The 16,217-nt window shown below is 39.5% G+C and overlaps 1 protein-coding gene across 4 annotated transcripts in view; it reads right to left on the reverse strand.

Moving 5' to 3' along the window:
- Positions 1-307: 307 nt before the first annotated feature.
- The window catches only part of exph5 (exophilin 5), a 112,390-nt gene continuing 96,480 nt past the window's right edge, over positions 308-16,217 (reverse strand). For 3 of the 4 annotated variants that reach the window (XM_016994068.2, XM_008111899.3, XM_008111898.3), the window contains 3 exons: positions 14,797-14,854; positions 11,999-12,125; positions 308-7,903 (listed from right to left, as the gene is read on the reverse strand). In XM_016994068.2, the coding sequence (XP_016849557.2) occupies positions 3,201-7,903; positions 11,999-12,125; positions 14,797-14,854 (4,888 nt within the window). In that variant the 3' untranslated portion in view covers positions 308-3,200. The other variant, XM_008111897.3, reaches the window with a different exon arrangement.

Consider the following 16,217-nt stretch of genomic DNA (forward strand, 5'->3'; position numbering starts at 1 on the left):
TTGGAGATGTCTATGGACAACGCCGGCTCTTCGGCTTAGAAATGGAGATGAGCACCAACCCCCAGAGTCGGACACGACTAGACTTAACATCAGGGGAAACCTTTACCTTTACCTTTAATACAGGCATTGTCCAATTGGGATTTTTGTTGATGGCAGTGTTAAGCAACTAAATAATGAACTTTTGCTCTTTATATTTGCGTTATTTTTGCTATTTTCTTTATACAGATAACATGCTTTGCTCCAGAATTAATCTCAAAATGTGGTGGTTCAAAATGGACAAAAAAAATTACAAAGTGAAAGTCGAAAGCACAATCCAAGAACAATCCCATGTCCTTGTAAACATTTTATATATATATTAGGAATGATTGAACATGAAGTTTTTGTCACCAGTACAAGTTCCAAATACACAATCTTCAATATACATCTTAATCCAACGACTTTAACCAAAACATATATACATTTTTACATTAACATTTAATGAGTTGCATTTAAAAACCCTATTAAAATAAGGATAGTTACATGGACAATTCTATAAATAGTTCATTAGCAATTTCAAACAAACCTAAAAGGCAAAGTGTTCAAATGTGCATACTGTACTTACATGTTCACTTCTTTAACGAAGTAGTAAGCATTTAAAACATAGCCGTGTACGTACCATTTAAAGTGATTGATACTTCTTGTTTCAAAAGTCATTAAAAAAGTCAGGAGACACTTTTAAATCTCACTGGTCTTCATGCCAAAATCTCTCACATCAGTAGCAAAAGATGTACAATTGTTTAGCTTTCTTGGCTTCTGATATATGTATGGTGGCCAATCCACTTAATGTTGTTCAATGACAGTCCCAGTTTATTTTGTTGGAATCAGCAGAACTGAACTGATTGAGGGTCCGTCCAGACAGTGCCTTTATCCCAGGAGCGCCCACTTCAAAATGGAGCGTGGCAAAATGACTTCCACTGAAAACATTGCTACAAAGGCCAAAAAACGTGAGATTTGTAGGTGCGGGAATATCCCAGTTCTGGCTGAAAAATGCAGACATTCGAATCTCTGTATCTTCTTACACTCAGAAAATACGGGATTATTTGTTCAGGTTTGTTCCTGGGTAATACATGTTGGTTCCTAATTGGTTGTATCCTAAAAACGTGGCAACAGTTGACTAGAGGGCAAAAACTTTATCCTGGCAAGAGAAACTTCATCCTCCACACATTTAATGACATTTCTGACACACAGGTTTTGCCATGTAACCAACTTCCCCCATGTTTTTATGATAACAGCAATCAGGAACAGACATGTATAACTGAGGAACAGCACCTCATAGTTCCCAGGAACAAGTTCACAACCAAACTTATCTTCACAGATGGCCATGCAGGCTCTATAACCCTGAAATGGAACTTAAATATTTGCATCTTACATGTTTTTTAAAAACCTGCCAAAATTTCTGGTGGATGTCCTAAAGCGGCCACCTTGGGGGGTTGCAAAATCCCAGAACAAAGCAGCAAGTGTGGATGATGGAGGCAGAAATCCCAGGATCAACAGGCCTGTATTTGGCTCTCTTCTCAGGTCCCTTTTTTTTTTTTTTTGCCTCTGACTAAACCCCGCAACTTGGTGCTGTCTGGAAGCACCCTGCGTCCTCAAGTAAATATATTAATTTTTCTCCTTTATTAAATAAAGATTACCATTAACACATGATATCAAATATATACATATATTCAATTTATATGTATTAAATATAGACATGTATTAAACTTAGTTTTAAAAATTAAAGTTAAAAACTACTAAGAAAGAGGGTTGAGGAACATAGGATTATACAGCTTTGTTGTATACTTGGTTGAGTCTAAAACAGTTATTCCTGATCACGAGAACACTGAGAATAATGCTTATGTATTCAGAGTAAGCTAGCCAGCCTTCACCCTATCTTTTTGTACCATTCATTGGCATAAATTATCCTCCCAGAAACCCATAACTGAATTTGCATGCCAAGAAAAACAACCTGAAAATGGGAATAGCGGTCTATTGCCACTAAAACAAGTCTTCTTGGAACACCTTAAAAACCAACCAACTGTATTTGGTATAAACTTTCAAGGACTGGAATCCAGTTCAACGTTCCATATATCTGATGAAGCAGACTCCAGTCCATAAAAACTTGTGCCAAATAGCACTTATTACTCTTTTAAGTTACCTTACTATCTATGCCAGGAAAAGCTTCATAACTTGTTTCCCTCTATAACAGGCATGGGCAAACTTTGGCCCTCCAGAAGTTTTGGACTCCAACTCCCACCATTCCTAACAGCCTCAGGCTCTTTCCTTTTCCCCCTCAGCCACTTAAGCGGCTGAGGGGGAAAAGGAAGGGGCCTGAGGCTGTTAGGAATGGTGGGAGTTGGAGTCCAAAACCCCTGGAGGGCCACAGTTTGCCCATGCCTCCTCTATAATGTGGATCATAATGGTAGAAGCACCTTGTTATTGGGTGGGAGGGGGCTAGCTACTCTATTTGAGAACCTTTAACACATTTTTCACTACACAATTCTCCTGTGCCTTGAGGAGATGAAACTTGTTCTTAATTTAAACATTTTGTGAAGGTAGCTTAATTCAACATTGTAAACACAAATCCGATATGGGGCAAATTGCAGCCTTGGAGTGACATGTTTTGGTGGTCTCTGGCCTCCAAAATGCTCCTCTGTATCAATTCATTTTTCAATACACAGCCCCCATATATCATCTTTAAATACCCATTTTTCAACACCAGAAGTTGATTTCCAGTCACTTCTTGCTTTCCCCCCATTTCTTGGCTCCTAAGGGTCGAACCATAGAAAATTGCTCCAAGTTGATAAAGGAAAGGACAAACTACAGGAAAGGAGATTCCACTTGAACATTAGTAAGAACTTCCTAACTGTGAGAGCTGTTCAGCAGTGGAACTCTCTGCCCCGGACTATGGTGGAGGCTCCTTCTTTGGAGGCTTTTAAACAAAGGCTGGATGGCCACCTGTCGGGGATGCTTTGAATGCAATTTTCCTGCTTCTTGGCAGGGGGTTGGACTGGATGGCCTATGAGGTCTCTTCCAACCTATGATTTGTGGGGTGATCACAGCAATGTGGGTTGGAGATTAAATCAGAGCCTGTGTACCGTCCAACTCATGTTCCTATTCCTAGATTTATAAACTTCCCAAGAACCAAGAAACCAATATTTAGATCCCACTCTTATAGCCCTTCAAAGTTCTGATTCTTTATCATTCCCATTCAGGTAATATTCATCATCCGTTGTGGTATCAGAGTCTGACTCTGAAGAACTTGCTGAGTCTTCTTCATGGATGTGAAGACGCTCCTTTGGAGAGGCGCCTTCTGCGGAGATGTTTCTGTTGGCAAAACTTGAGTTCAACTGCTCTGGCCTGCTTAAGAAAAAACCCTCTTTGTCTTTCAGAGGCCGGGGGTTGTTTAAAAGACATGGGCTCCACAACCGCCCTTCTGTGAGTGACCTCTTTATGTTATCTAAGAAAGTCTGCTGCTGCTCTTTCCCAAAAATGCCAAACTCGATCGATGGGTACATCACACGCCTCGAACCAAGGGTCCTGCTACTGCCATCATATGCATCCCAATTTTCATTTTCATCACAAGACAACAATTCAGAATAAGATTTAAACTTCCGACTGTATCTACCACCAGGTCGCATCACATTGCTTCCAGACACCAAGGGATCAGGAGAGTCTCGTATATAGGAACTTTCGGACAAGTGTCGTTCACGTATTTTACCTGAATTTACAACTGTCTCGACATAGGATTTGTTAAGGTTTCCGAATCTGTTTGTCTGCTTGATATTTTCATGAGGACCAAGTTCTTTGGGGAATACCACCTTTTGCAGTGGACTGATATTCACCTTTGAATAATTTGTAACAACATTCACATCTTTATTGGATGGAAGTGGGAAAAGAGAGGAGTCAGCAACATTAGTGTTCCCCTTCTGATTTGAAACTGCAACACTAACTCTTGAGAAAGACTTATTGTTATTTTTTAAACCATCATCATATACTTGGGAGTTACTATGTACCTTAGGAATGGTTTCTTTTGAAAATGAGATGGTAGAATCTTCTGCCGTCCCTGCTTTTGTCTTACTTTGTTTGGGACTGGGACTTTTCCATTTCTGGTTGCACAAGTTTGTAAAAGGCCTTCGAATTTCACTGGAGAATAATGAAGGTCCTTCATGAATGTGCAGTTCCTTGTTCTCAGTTTTGTCAAGCATTGTGCCTTCATATTCATCAAGTGGAGGGTTCTGATTCTTGTTCTTATTTTCTGTTTGCTGAGACAACTCTGGAATACTGGATGAAACTGACATACACTCTGGGTTACTGATCTCTAAGCGGGAGTCATCATTCTGTGAAAATACGTTACTTATGTGTGATTTGGAAGTTACTGTTCTCTTAGTGGAAAACTTTCGACTTGTTTTGTACATAGCTGCAAGTTTATTTTTAATGGATGACCTGTTTTTTCTTTTTTCTATGTCGCTCGCTTTGTCTTTGGTGCAATCTGAGCTGAGCTTATTTTCGTCTGCTGAATCTTCAGGCAAATCCTTTGCGGTATTTGTAAGCTGATCTTTAGAGTCAACTTTCTGGTTATCTGCAGAAATTTGTACAGGTCTCTGTGGACTTGTGCAAACTTCGTGAGGGAAAAAATTCTGAGACACAGGCTCTTTTTTGGTATTTGAGTAGTCCAAACTACTCCTATTTGGTCGCAGGTCTGAATTATTTGGGGAGATGGCATCCACTTGTAGAGCTTGTTTTTGGAAATTCGAAGGCACTTTGGTTTCTGAAGTCAAGGTGTTATGTGTGCTGGTTCTTATATTTTCCTTTCTGGATTGCAACTCATTTCCTTTTTTAAAAATCTTATGATACAAATAAAATGCACTTCCTTTGGCCTCATCTTGTCTAATTTTCTCTTCAGCAGAGTTCACTGAGGTGTTAGCACCTTGATGTGCTGTGCGTTTTCCCTCTTGATCATTTGCAACCAAATGGGAAGGTGGAATATCTGGGCTGGTGTTTGCTGGTGGTTCAGTAGATGTCAAATAGCACACATGGTTATCTGTCTGAACATACATTGAAGAAGATGCTGTAAGATTATGATTGCTAATTGCATGGAGAGATTTATCCTCTGATTCACTGTATTTTGGACCATCCAGGGGACCAGTTGATCCCAGTCTGCTGGACAATAAAAGTTCTGGTGCTTTTGTTGGACCTTCTTCTTGATGATGTGCCGTATTTTGTAACTGAGAAGCACCTGCTTTCTCCCCAATAAGAGTCAAAACATGGGAACTTACTTTAGTAGCATCAGATGATGTGTTTGGATTCTGTTTCGTGCTAGAAGGAGAAGTCACACTGGTAGGCAAATTTGCCTTTTCTTCTTTTTTCAAGCTGGATGGAAATGCTACTGTGGCTAAATTAATACGAACTTCGTATTTCTTTTCAGTGGACAGAGAGTTCCCTATAGGCAGAGAAGTCTCTGTATTCTTTGCATCATCTAAAAGAAGGTTGCACAGCATTCTTGGATATTTCCGCGGCAAAGTATAATAAACTGAAACCAGTTCCTGGTATTTCACATTATCTTCCTCAATGCTAACTGTAAATGTGCTGGTGGTTTTGTATTGCTTTAAAGGATTTCCTGCATCTTTCTCATCACACTCTGAAAAGACAGATGTTTCAGTTTTGTTTGGGCCACAAACTAGGTCTCCTTTTTCTGAATTGCTGGGAATGGTACTAGGGTCACCTAAGGAGGAGTGCTTAGGATCCTGAGTTAACTGCAAATGAGGGTCCTGAGTTTGTGGAATATTCTTGCAAACAACTTCTTTGGATGTTATGGGGTTTACCGCAGAATCAACTGGACTGAGTGAGGTGATGTTATCTCCCTTGTTTGAATATATATTTTCAGTTCTTTTTGATCCAACCATTTCTAAATTATCCCACATAGCTATCTTGCTTCTATATGGGACTTGCCTGAAAACATGGGAGACAAGTTTCTCAGATACAATATTGCCATCAATACTGGCTGATTTTCTAGGAAAGGTGTAGTATGTTTTAGGAGATCTGGGAGGACTGCTACTGGGAGAACCAGTAATGCTGTTGCTAGTTGCATGTTTAACAAATCTATTGTGTTTATGCCAATTTTCAGTGCAAGAACCTGGTAAATCACCATATGAAAGTATATCAGAGGCTCTCCTGGAAACAGATGAATAAATATTCTCAGAAATCCTGTCATTCATAACATTTTGGGGGGTTTCTGACTGGTGGATCAATGTCTTTGTGCGATTAGCAGTTAACTGAGAGGAAGGCGTTTGAGCAAGATCATGGCTTACGGTGCAACCATCTTCATTTTTCTGTCCCTTCTTATTATGGATACTAGATAAATAAATATTTTCCCTATTTCTTAGCAAGGTCCATTTGGGTGGGCTTCTCAATGAGAGAGGTGAAACACTTACAGAACAGTGAGTAGGAGGAGATATTTGAGAATTTGTTGAACTGTTTCTTTCCCTTTGTCCAGAAATGTGTCTTAATGCTTCATCTTTAATATACCTACTGTCTACTTTACCTGATTGGTCAGGGCCCCTCACCTTTTCTATGATATTTGTATTAAAGTTCTTCTTGGTTTGAAACTGTTTAATAAAAGTCTGTGAGGGAGTCTGAGCATTCTCAGTGAACCGATTTTGTCTTGATGCTGCAAATTCTGTTTGGTTCTTTGGCACCGACAAGCCATATGCTGGACGTCTCTGTATGCCATCTGCATGCTTTGAAAACAATTTGTCTGTTACAGATTCTGGATGGTCAACATTTTGCTCATGAATCTGAACATCACTTTCCCATTGTTGCTGCCACAAACCAGTTTTCCTTGCAGAGGGATTTTGCCATTCATCCACATTAGTTGGAGACCCTTCAACATTGGAATCGGAAGCAAGGAAGACGTCATCATTGTACGACTGGGCATTGTCCATCCTAAACAGCTGCTCCTCTAGTCTGCCGGAAGGAAAACTTTTGCGGGACAGGTTCATTCTGCTATGAATTGATGGATATCTGTATCGAGGCTTCCAATTATTCCTTTCCATCTCATTATTCTCCTGATTATCAAAACATAGAGAGTCTGTTTGCTTGTCAGCAAATATGGAATGACTCGCACTTGGTACTCCTCTCCTGTAATCAATTTTTGATCTATAAAAATTGTATCTTGGATTCTCCTGTGGAATACAAGGAGCTGCATCCTCAAATGTTGGGCCAAACTCCATTAATGACTGGGACCGAAGAAGCTTATCTCCATACAGTGGATGTTCTGGAGTTTGTGACGTATTCCAAGCAATAGAAGACAGGGGAGTCCGCTTGGTTTGGTGGCGATAGCTCTTTTGTGCAAAGTCTCTCCTGCTCCCCAAAGGATGCTGCAGGCTGTCTGGGGAAAGCTGCTCAACAGATGTCAAGGACTGTCCCCTTGTAAGACAAGACAAAGAACAGCTTCTGTTAACTGCATCCTTGGCCATGAAGTCCTTGCTTGCAAATCCACTGCTCAGTTGTCCTGAAGAAAGCTTCAAGCTCCCTTCTGAAGACCGTCCCAGAGAACGAGTATGCTCTCTTTTCAGGGCAGGAGACTTTCTGTCATATCCGTCTCCATATGGGAGGCCTTCTGTATAGTGTCCTTTCAGGTATGTATCATAGAACACCCTCGATCGGAAGGAAGCTTTGTTTTCATCTCTGACTCTCGGTGTCCTTGCCCCGTCTGACAAAAACATGCTCCGCTCATTCCTTTGTACTCCTCCATGGTAGCTGTGTTGAGGAACAGAAGGATGGTGACTGATCTCTGGTGCTTTGGAACCATAGTGTGTTTGGGTTCTCTTGTTCGCCTCTCGAGATTGTTCCTGTGCCAGCTGCTCATCCAAATTGCCCAGAACTGAAGAGAGAGTGAGAAGAAGGGCAGGGGGAGAGGAGAATAAATCCAGTAAATCAAACTGTTATTTCTGCCATTTAGGTAACATCAATGATGCACAATGGGCAATTGAAACCATTATTTTGTAATCATGTATCTCCAAAAACACTTCAATAATGTATTAATAACAATAAAGACATGTAAGTTTTCATTCATAATGCCATAAGGCCTTCATGCTTACTAGTAATCTCACTATGAAACTTTCACTTTTGGATCTATGCTTTCTGGAATGAAGGAGATGAACAGGCAATGCTTGTCCTTGAGATGATTTGGTACAGACCAAAAGTTTGTATGCCACTAAACTGTATACCCCAGCCACAAAATTACATGTGGTTGATGATTTGGTACAGACACAAAATCTTTGGACCCCACTAACCTGTATACACCACCCACAAAATTACATATCCCACTTTACCAACTGCCCAAACAGTCTTTTACTCTTACAGCCCTTCCACACAGCCATAAAACCCAGAATATCAAGGCAGAAAATCCCACAATTGAATTGAGTTATCTGAGTCCATACTACCATATAGTCAGTCCAGTTCAAAGCAGATAATGTGGGATTTTATTCAACTGTGTAGAAGGGGCCTTAGTGACTATTTTTTCCTCTTTAACCTTTTTAGATGTTTCTGAAATAGCTATCAAAAATAAAACTATTTTCCTGCAGTAATAGTTATGCCATTTGGAGAACCTTGAGTTTTATTATTTGAGCTCACCCTGTATTCTCTTTGTTGCTAGATAAAGAATTTTAAAAAGTCTCCACTGAGAGCCTTTTAATTTACTGTTTTGATCAGCCACTTGATACTTGTACCATGATTTGTTTTGCATACTTTATATCTTACTGAATTTATTGCTGTGTGAACCACCCTGGAAATGCTACAAGCCAGACCTTAAAATATGGATTGTCCAGATGTTTTGGGGCTGTGGTTTTTATAATCCTTCCTTGTTCACTATGCTGGCTAAAAACGACATGAACTCTAGGGCAACCAAAAAAATTTGGATGACCACAGTTACTGACTTTTTATCTTATATTAATAGCTTTATTTAGTTGTATAGATAATGCAGGTTGTAGGTGTTTTGGCCTACAACTCCCAGAAATCCCAGCCAATTTACCAGCTGTTAGGATTTCTGGGAATTGAAGGCCAAAACATCTGGGAAACCACAGGTTGAGAACCACTGGGCTAATAGATTGTAGCAACATTCTGTGTAAATCTGCTTAGAATTTGGGAAGTCCATCACCTGTGAACAAGCAGTTGAACATTAGCTCACTTGCCTAGGGTTAAACATTAGATAGGATTCTTACTCATGAATGCATTCAAACTATGACAGGAATGCAGTGAAAATAACTTACAAAGAGTATTCTATGGTATAAAGCAGGGGTCCTCAAACTTTTAAAGCAGAGGGCCGGTCCACAATCCTTGAGGGGCCGAATTATCATTTGGGAAAAAAACCCGAACAAATTCCTATGCACACTGCACATATCTTATTTGTAGTGCAAAACAACAACAACAATGAAAGAACAATACAATATTTAAAAATGAAAATAATTTTAACCAACATAAACTTATCAGGATTTCAATAGGAAGTGTGGGCCTGCTTCTGGCCAATGAGATAGTCAGGTTAATTAGGATTGTTGTTGTTGTTGTTGTTGTTGTTGTGTGTCTTCAAGTCATTTCAGATTTGGGCAAGCCTAAGTCCAAATTATTTATTTATTCATTATTTATTTACTACATTTATATCCCTCCCTTCTCACCCCGAAGGGAACTCAGAGCAGCTGTATGTACATACAATATATTATATTATTAGCATAGCACAATATTAGCATTATACTATATTGAACTATACTATACTGTAATATTATATGTAATATATAACATATAATTAATATTATTATATATTATTGTTAGTATTGTATTGTATAAAATGATAATATTATCAATATTATATGTATATACAATATATTATATTATTAAAACGGATATAAAAATATTATATTATAAATGAGGGTGGGGGGCCAGGTAAATGACCTTGGAGGGCCGCATCCGGCCCCCGGGCCTTAGTTTGGGGACCCCTGGTATAAAGTGTAGGCTTACTGTCAAACCGGACACAGTCAACAACTATTTAGGGCAGAGGGGTAAAAGTGCAGCTCCAAAACTACCTTTTATTTAAAAAATCGCATGCTATTTTTCCTCCCAGCTCTTACCAAAAGTGGCTTAAAACCACCACAAATTTTACCTCCATAATCCACCAAGACCTCAAAATACTGCAAAATACTGGAAGTGGGAGTGCTCTGACATCTCTTCTGGTTGTACCAAATCGTCTGCATGACTTCAGATTGATGCAGAAGCCAGAAATGGCCCCTGCTCTCTCTGAAGTTGTTTTCTTCCCGCCAATTAAGGGCATCTAAGACTATAAACCCCATAAAAGCAACTGCAAGTACTTTTGGATGATATACTAAAGAAGTCATAATATGGTATATGAGCACAATTTTTGAGACCCCGTCTTTACTATATATTTCAAGATGCATTCTCATATTTTGAAGTGCTAAAACTGATCCAGAAGTTAATGTAATGGGGACCTTATGGTTTATGAATTTTGAGTAACATGCTAGTACTTGGGAAAATCAGTTTGTCAGAAATTAACCTTTTCCCTAGAGTATGATGTACATGAATATCATAAATCACGTTGGATCAGTTCAGATGTAACACTATGGGTTGCTGTGAGTCTTTCGGGCTCTATGGCCATGTTCCAGAAGTTTTCTCTCCTGATGTTTCTGAGAAATTCCAGACATGAAACAATCAGGGATAGCTAACATCTCCAAACAAAGGATTCTCCCAGACAGGAAGAAGCCAGGCCTTGAGACCACAGCGCCATCAAACACTAATCAAGGTGATTAATTACAACATCCACACCTGCCTCCAGCAGACAAGAGTTCTTTCTCCCACCCTGGACCTTACACAGAAACCTCCCTTGCCCAGTTTCCAACATACCTCACAACCTCTGAGGATGCCTATCGCAGATGTGGGCGAAACATCAGGAGAGAAAATTTCTGGAACATGGCCATACAGTCCGAAAGACTCAGAGCAACCCAGTGATTCTGGCCATGAAAGCCTTTGACAATACATTGTAACACTATGGCTTGGTCCTACATGAATGAGCCACTGCTAACACCTTCATCTGCTCTTCTTCTCCCTTCTCCTCCAACAGTTGCAATTAGCTCCGAAGATGACAAACTATGGTCATGGAGATCCTTTACTGAAATGTTGGGATTGTGAATTGAGTTCAAATTCAACAGCAAATTTTGGTTTACTACTCAATCTGAAGGAGTAGTGAAAAATCTTGTGAACAGTGGTTCCCAACCTTTGGTCCTCCAGTTGTTTTGGATTTCAGCTCCCATGAAGCCCAACCAGCTTACCAGCTGTTAGGAATTGTGGGAGCTGAAGTCCCAAACACCTGGAGGATCAAAGGCTGGGAACCACTATTGTAAAGGGAGAAGGTGACACATAAGTAAAACACTTATTCACTCAGTGCAAAACCATAGTATAATGTTATTCCTGAAATGAATCACTGAATGACAAACATCATTCATTGTATGTCTGAACAAAACACAATATGACCTATATTGCATTGATCTAGTATTAAAACAGTTTCAACTTTGATGCACTGAGTCAGTATGTTCCATTCTTGCTAATAGAGACTGAAGGGATATCTGAAGAAAAACAAAATAACCCTTCAGAGTTTTGAAGAAACTGGAAGAAATCAACCAAAATCCAATTAGTAGTCGCCAACTTGAACAGATTAATTGAATCAATAGGAATTTAGTAAGCAAGCATTTAGGCAAGTCTTTTTTTATTGAACTTTTATTTATGCTGTTTGGAATAAGGTAGTTGGAATAAGATAAAGTGACTCTTTATATAATACAATTATTCAATAACAACAGCAATAGCTTTGCACTAGAGGACCAAGTCAGGACTACAGTGGAACCAAACATGATTGATCAGGAACAATCTGTCACACTAGGTCTCGTATCCCATTATTGTCAAGACAACATAGGCTTACCCTTTAAGAGCTCATTTTCCAATTGTTCACTCCATGTGCATGAGCTGTCATCCAACGTATCAGTTTGGTTTGTCTCAAAATACTTCTTAGTTGGTTCAGAGGGCAAAGGAGAATCACATGTTTCAGTCTGTGGGGAGGAAAACATGCCTTATACATAATTAAAATAAAAGATCTTAACACATCTAGACAGATGCTGTAACATCAAAAACAGAAACCCAACCTTTTGACAGGTGGCTATGGATACTATGATTCTATGATTCTGTGGGGCTTATGGAGATGAAAACCATCCATTCTTAACTTCATTTTAGTAATACCAAGTGACACCTGAAACAAAATACTGTGTTGTAGAGTGCTCTTGCTCAATGTTCTAGGCATTGTTTTCAGGAAACTTCATTCAATTTCCTTTTTATTTCTTGCTCCTAAAATCTATAGGAGCCCACTAAGTCTCCAATGGGCTCATTTATCACTGTTAAGGATTGTTTTAAAAGTGTTTTCAAATTCTGCAAACTCTGGAGATGATACTATTGATAATAATAATAATAATAATAATAATAATAATAATAATAATAATAATAATAATACAGTAGAGTCTCCCTTATCCAACATAAACGGGCCAGCAGAACATTAGATAAGCGAGTATATTGGATAATAAGGAGGGATTAAGGAAAAGCCTATTACACATCAAATTAGGTTATGGTTTTACAAATTAAGCACCAAAACATCATGTTATACAACAAATTTGACAGAAAAAGTAGTTCAATATGCAGTAATGCTATGTAGTAATTACTGTATTTACAAATTTAGCACCAAAATATCACGATGTATTGAAAACATTGACTACAAAAATGCGTTGGATAATCCAGAACGTTGGATAAGTGAGACTCTACTGTAATAATAAGGTACTTTTTTTGTTTGTTTCAGGAGCGACTTGGAAAACTGCAAGTCATGTCTGGTATGAGAGAATTGACCATCTGTAAGGATGTTGCCCACGGGATGCCTGGATGTTTGATGTTTTACCATCCTGTGGGAGGCTTCTCTCATGTCCCTGCATGGGAAGCTGGAGTTGACAGACAGGAGCTCACCCCATTCCCCAAATTTGAACCGCCGACCTTTCGGTCAGCAGTCCTGCCGGCACATGGGCTTAACTTATTGTGCCACTGGGGGCTCCTTTTTAATATTAACTCTTACATAAAAAAGGAACCATTCCTTTCTCTGAGGACAGTGGGTGAAGACAAGACCATAGTCTGTCCCGGGGAACCTAAAAGAAGCACCAACCCTCTCTACTCTCTTGGTGGACCTCTGAGGAGAAGCATCAAAGAGCTACTGCTGCCATTCATGCCATTTTCCCACCCAGGCATCCAGAAAAGCCAGAAATGGAGTCATGACAAAAAGCATAGAGGGGGTCTTGTTCCTTTTAGGTTATTCTAGGACAGAAAACTCTCACCTTTCACCACTCTATTCAGCGAAGTGGATGATTCCTTTTAAAAAATAATAAGGATGTACAGTACTAAATCTGACCTGTGGATAAGTCCATTTTTTGACTAAATTTTCTGTACTTATACATGAGTATATGCAGTAATGTTGATTTCTAATGTTTCAACTCTCCTTTTGGTCAACCAGATCTTATGGATTACCATTTCTGAGCACAGCTTCTGGAATCCTCCGCTTGTACTGCAGGGTTGCATCTGGAACCCCAGGATGTCTTTTAAGATGATGTTGGTGTTCCTTTTTATTTAATCGCATACCCCACCTTTAGGCCAACAAACAGCACCCAAGGCAGCACAGGTCGGCAGCAAGAGGAGGCAAAAATAATTTCTCCATGGCGTCTTGCTCCTCCCAAAAAGCATAGAGTCAATGAAACGTCAAACACAGGATTGTGATTTTTTTTTTTTAAAAAAAAGAAACAATTCAGTTTCTGGGACACAATTTGGGGAAAAACTAAATTCTATAAAGGGATAAAACACTGAACCAACTGTGTCAATGATTTCCAATGATTGTCCTGCAGTTCCTCTGAGAATGAAGATCTCAGAGAAGGAATTAGTTATGACAACCAGCAATGGGTGACATATCGACAGTTTTCCCTTCTTGGTTCATAAACCCCAAGCTGATCATGGTTGGGTTTCAATCCGTGACACAAGCATTGTAGTCAAGGACATGCTCAGGAACTATTGTGACTTTGACCATGACAACACCACACACAGTAATAAAAACAAAAAGGTTAAGAGCCAGTAGTGTAGTGGTCTAAGTACTGGCCCATAACTCTGCAGACCAAAGTTTGAACCTCCATTCAGCCATGGAAACTCACTGGGTGACTTTGGCCAAGTTAAACTCTCTCAGAGGAAGAGGAAGGCAAACAAACCTGCTCTGACTAAATCTTGCCAAGAAAACCTTGTGATAAGTTTGCCTAGGGTTGCCGTAAGTCAGAAATGACTTGAAGGCACACAACAAGACCAAAACCTATTGGCATAGACACATGATTGTAAGAAGCAGCACAACAACATTTATTTAGATATTAAAATATATTCCACCCTACATCATGGGATCTCAGTGCTGCATGTATAAGTAAAATCCACCATTACCAAAGTACATAGAAGAGGGGCAAACCAACTTCTGAGGAACATCTACAAACCCAAACTCTCCCAACACCATTATGCTGGTTATTTCTCCAAGCTATTGTGACTCTTTTTTAAAAATTGCCATGGGCATAATATAGATTCCAAAAAACAAGAGGAGTTTGTTAAATGCCCTGTTGTCTTATCATTTATGGGGTAATATATGGTACTTGCCAAGTGCCTCACCTTTGCCATTTCCTCCACTTTAGAAGACATATGGGCACCTGCAGCAAAGTGGTCATATCTGTGGGGGAAAAATTCAGTGATTACTATGAAGCAGTGCAATAAAAATTTGCAAGAAATCAGTCCTTGGCTATTCATGGAATGTAATCTGAGTAAGGATAGGTTGATCTCCCTGTCTTTTAAGAGCTTCTCCTTTCTGATATATCCTGGGCTGTGAGGAATAATGCTGTAATGTTAGCACTCTCATGGCCTGCTCACATTAAAATACTTCTGTGAAATGCAGTCCTAATCCTATTTGAAACATTTAAAATCCTAAACCTTGTTCAGTTTCTAGGTATTCTATAAAGCAGGGTTGGGTAGCTTATGAACCTTCAGATGTTGTTCAGCAGCAATTCCCACCAGCCAATGGTCATGCTTGGTGGGAGTTTCAATCTAACATTTGGATGGTTATAATCAAACATTCCTCTCTAAATTCAGTGATCAAAATTCACCACGGAGCTGCTGCTATGGGACATATTTCTAATCTCATCTGTAATATGTGTATGTACCCCCTCTAAGTTTCTTTTTTCCAAAGTTATTTGGAAAAAAGTATTTATACCCCCCACCCTTCTCACCCCGAAGGAAACACACATATGGAAAATATCACAGAACACACATATGGCAAATATTAAATGCCAATTACACAATTAACAAGGACAGACAACATAAACAGAGGTAATGGCAGTTTTTGCCATCTTATTTCCGGCATCTTGGAGGCTATGCTCGACTCTGGCCACCGGGGTGTGTGTGTGGTGGTGGTGGTGTCACTACATTTTCCATGCCGAGGAGCTTTTCCTCCTGATCAATGTCCTTTAGGGCACCTTTATTACCTCCCCACTAAATGCGGTACCTATTCATCTATTTGCATTTCTGCTTTCAACCTGTTAGTGGGCAGATGAGCTCAAGCTGACGGTAGGTGCTCACCCTGACCCGGGTTCAACTGCTGACCTTTCGATTGGCAGGGTTTTTCTGCAACACAGTGGTTTAGCCTGCTGTGCTATGACTGGCCTCAATGGTATAAAATCACCGTTTGACTACTTTTAACACATACTGGAATAAAAACGAAAGTTCCATCCTTCAGCATGGGAATATTAATAGATTAGTGTTCATAGTATATCTATCTGTTCAAGCAGAGACTTTTCCTAGAAGTTCATGAGTGCATCAATACTGTAGAATTAATCCAAGTCAACACCACTTTAATTGACTTAGCTCAATGCTACAGAACCAAGGGAGCTGTAGTTTTACAAGGTCTTTAGCCTTCTCTTCCAAGAGTGCTGTACTTCACCAAACTACAAAGCCTAGAATCTGTGTGTACCCTTGGAAATGGGTATCTTAAATCCCCCAAACAGGCACATAGATCTGCTGTAACAAACCTTGATACAAGA

This window comes from Anolis carolinensis, chromosome 3 (genome assembly GCF_035594765.1).
Source record: "Anolis carolinensis isolate JA03-04 chromosome 3, rAnoCar3.1.pri, whole genome shotgun sequence".
Lineage (NCBI taxonomy): Eukaryota > Metazoa > Chordata > Lepidosauria > Squamata > Dactyloidae > Anolis > Anolis carolinensis.